General features: G+C 38.0%; 1 protein-coding gene across 2 annotated transcripts in view; it reads left to right on the top strand.

The window, feature by feature from the left end:
* The window catches only part of RXFP2 (relaxin/insulin-like family peptide receptor 2), a 65,870-nt gene that overhangs the window by 41,212 nt on the left and 22,851 nt on the right, over positions 1-1,807 (top strand). For both annotated transcript variants that reach the window (XM_008585787.1, XM_008585786.1), the window contains exon 9: positions 1,154-1,225. In XM_008585787.1, the coding sequence (XP_008584009.1) occupies positions 1,154-1,225 (72 nt within the window). The remainder of the gene's footprint in view (positions 1-1,153; positions 1,226-1,807) is intronic.

Below are 1,807 nucleotides of genomic sequence, written 5' to 3'. Positions count from 1 at the left end.
GCACTATCATCATACAATCACTGGGTTTCTTCCTGTCTCTCTCCTTCCATTTCCTAAGTTCTGTGGGGGCAGAAACCTATTGCATGACTTCATTCTCCAGCATGAGGATAATGACTTAGGGCATAATATGTGCTCAATAAACCTTTGGTAGATGGATGTGCAAAACCATTTCCACTTCTTGTTAGCTGTTAGCCAATATCTGTTTAAAACCTTTAGTTATTCTACATACCCTGTCTTGACAAAAAAAATAATAAAATACAGCATTCATTTAGGTTAATGAATTCATTAGGTGCTTCACCACCACTACCCACCATGTCCTGCCACATACACCTTCACCGTCTGCTGTAACAACCAGGGTCATCACAGCCATCAACTTCCTGCCCTGTGAAAATGCTGGTTGTTCCACCCCCAGAACTCTTCTCATAGTCAAATTGGGGTACTCAATACCATAAGTAATAAAATTTCTATACCTCAGCTTTTAATCCTCTCTGAACCAGCCTCAAAATCTCTTGCTACATCACTATTAGGTGATGGTGTGTGTGTTTACTGACTTTTTAATGTGTTTACTTATATATCTGTTATCAAAAGGCTTTTAAAGCAATAGAGGTCTCTAAGTGTGCCACTATTAAAAATGGAAATAATGATGTGAAAACCATGAGAACAATGCTCATTAAGACTAACTCTGAACCCCACAAATATGTATAACCAATTATGTTTCAATAAAAATCAATCAATAAATAAAATAAAAAGAGTAAGTGGGAGAAAATACTTAGAAACTAAACAACTGCATATACACAATGAGAAACAAACAGGAAAGAGCAGAAAAATGTCAGAGACCTGGCCTGCTCTCCCTCCCTGAAATGGGCACCAATAACANATATACTTTTGTTGCATCTCATAAAATTAAACTGTATAATATTTATTCCTAAGATGTACATTATACTTACACATTTGTAGTTTCTTTGACAACATCTGCTCCCTAATCCTTGCCATTCACATATCTAAAGACCATTTTAAAAGGGTAGTTATGTATATATTCTTCATCATAAGATATTGATTTTAGCATGCAAGCTTTCAAATTATGAATAGTAAAAATACTGTTCTTAAAGTGGTATGTCATTTTGTTTCTAATTAATATTTTCTTTGTGTGAAGGTCTATGGTTAATAACTATTTAGAAACTCTTCCCGAACATATGTGTGCCCAAATGCCTCAACTCAACTGGATGTGAGTATTCATTTAGAATTTTATTTGTTATTTGCCCAGATTGAGGAAACTAGCCACAAAGTTAATTCAAGATTACCTAAAAAGTCCATCCATGATTTCCCTCCAAAACCAAAATCTGATTACATTACTTCCTGGTTTAGAAAGCCCTTGAGGCTTCCCAAAAGTGTGAGAGTGACGCTCACCCTTCCCCCCTTGAGCTCCTGAGACCCCTCATTTCCCATCTCTTACCCTGTCTAGTCTTCCCCTGCCCCTCGTCCACATGCCCCTTCCTTCCAGATGCAGCAAACTACTGCTCCTACAATCAATTTTCTACATACATACCAGTCCTTGAGCTTTAAAGTCTTGCTCCTTTATTCTTTGGCTAACTCCAGTATTTCTTCCAAAAGTCAACTTCAACATCACCTACAGGAAAGAGTTCCTGACACACCAACCAGTTTCAGTGGTTGCCTTTGTCCTCCTGTTGCACCACGTGCAAAACACTACCACGCTGCCCAGTTTATACACCTCACACCTACCTCAGGGCACTATCATCATACAATCACTGGGTTTCTTCCTGTCTCTCTCCTTCCATTTCCTAAGTTC

This window comes from Galeopterus variegatus, unplaced genomic scaffold (genome assembly GCF_000696425.1).
Source record: "Galeopterus variegatus unplaced genomic scaffold, G_variegatus-3.0.2 Scaffold3712, whole genome shotgun sequence".
Classification (NCBI taxonomy): domain Eukaryota; kingdom Metazoa; phylum Chordata; class Mammalia; order Dermoptera; family Cynocephalidae; genus Galeopterus; species Galeopterus variegatus.
Note: the sequence above shows the minus strand (reverse complement) of the source record. Positions and strands in the feature narration are given on the sequence as shown.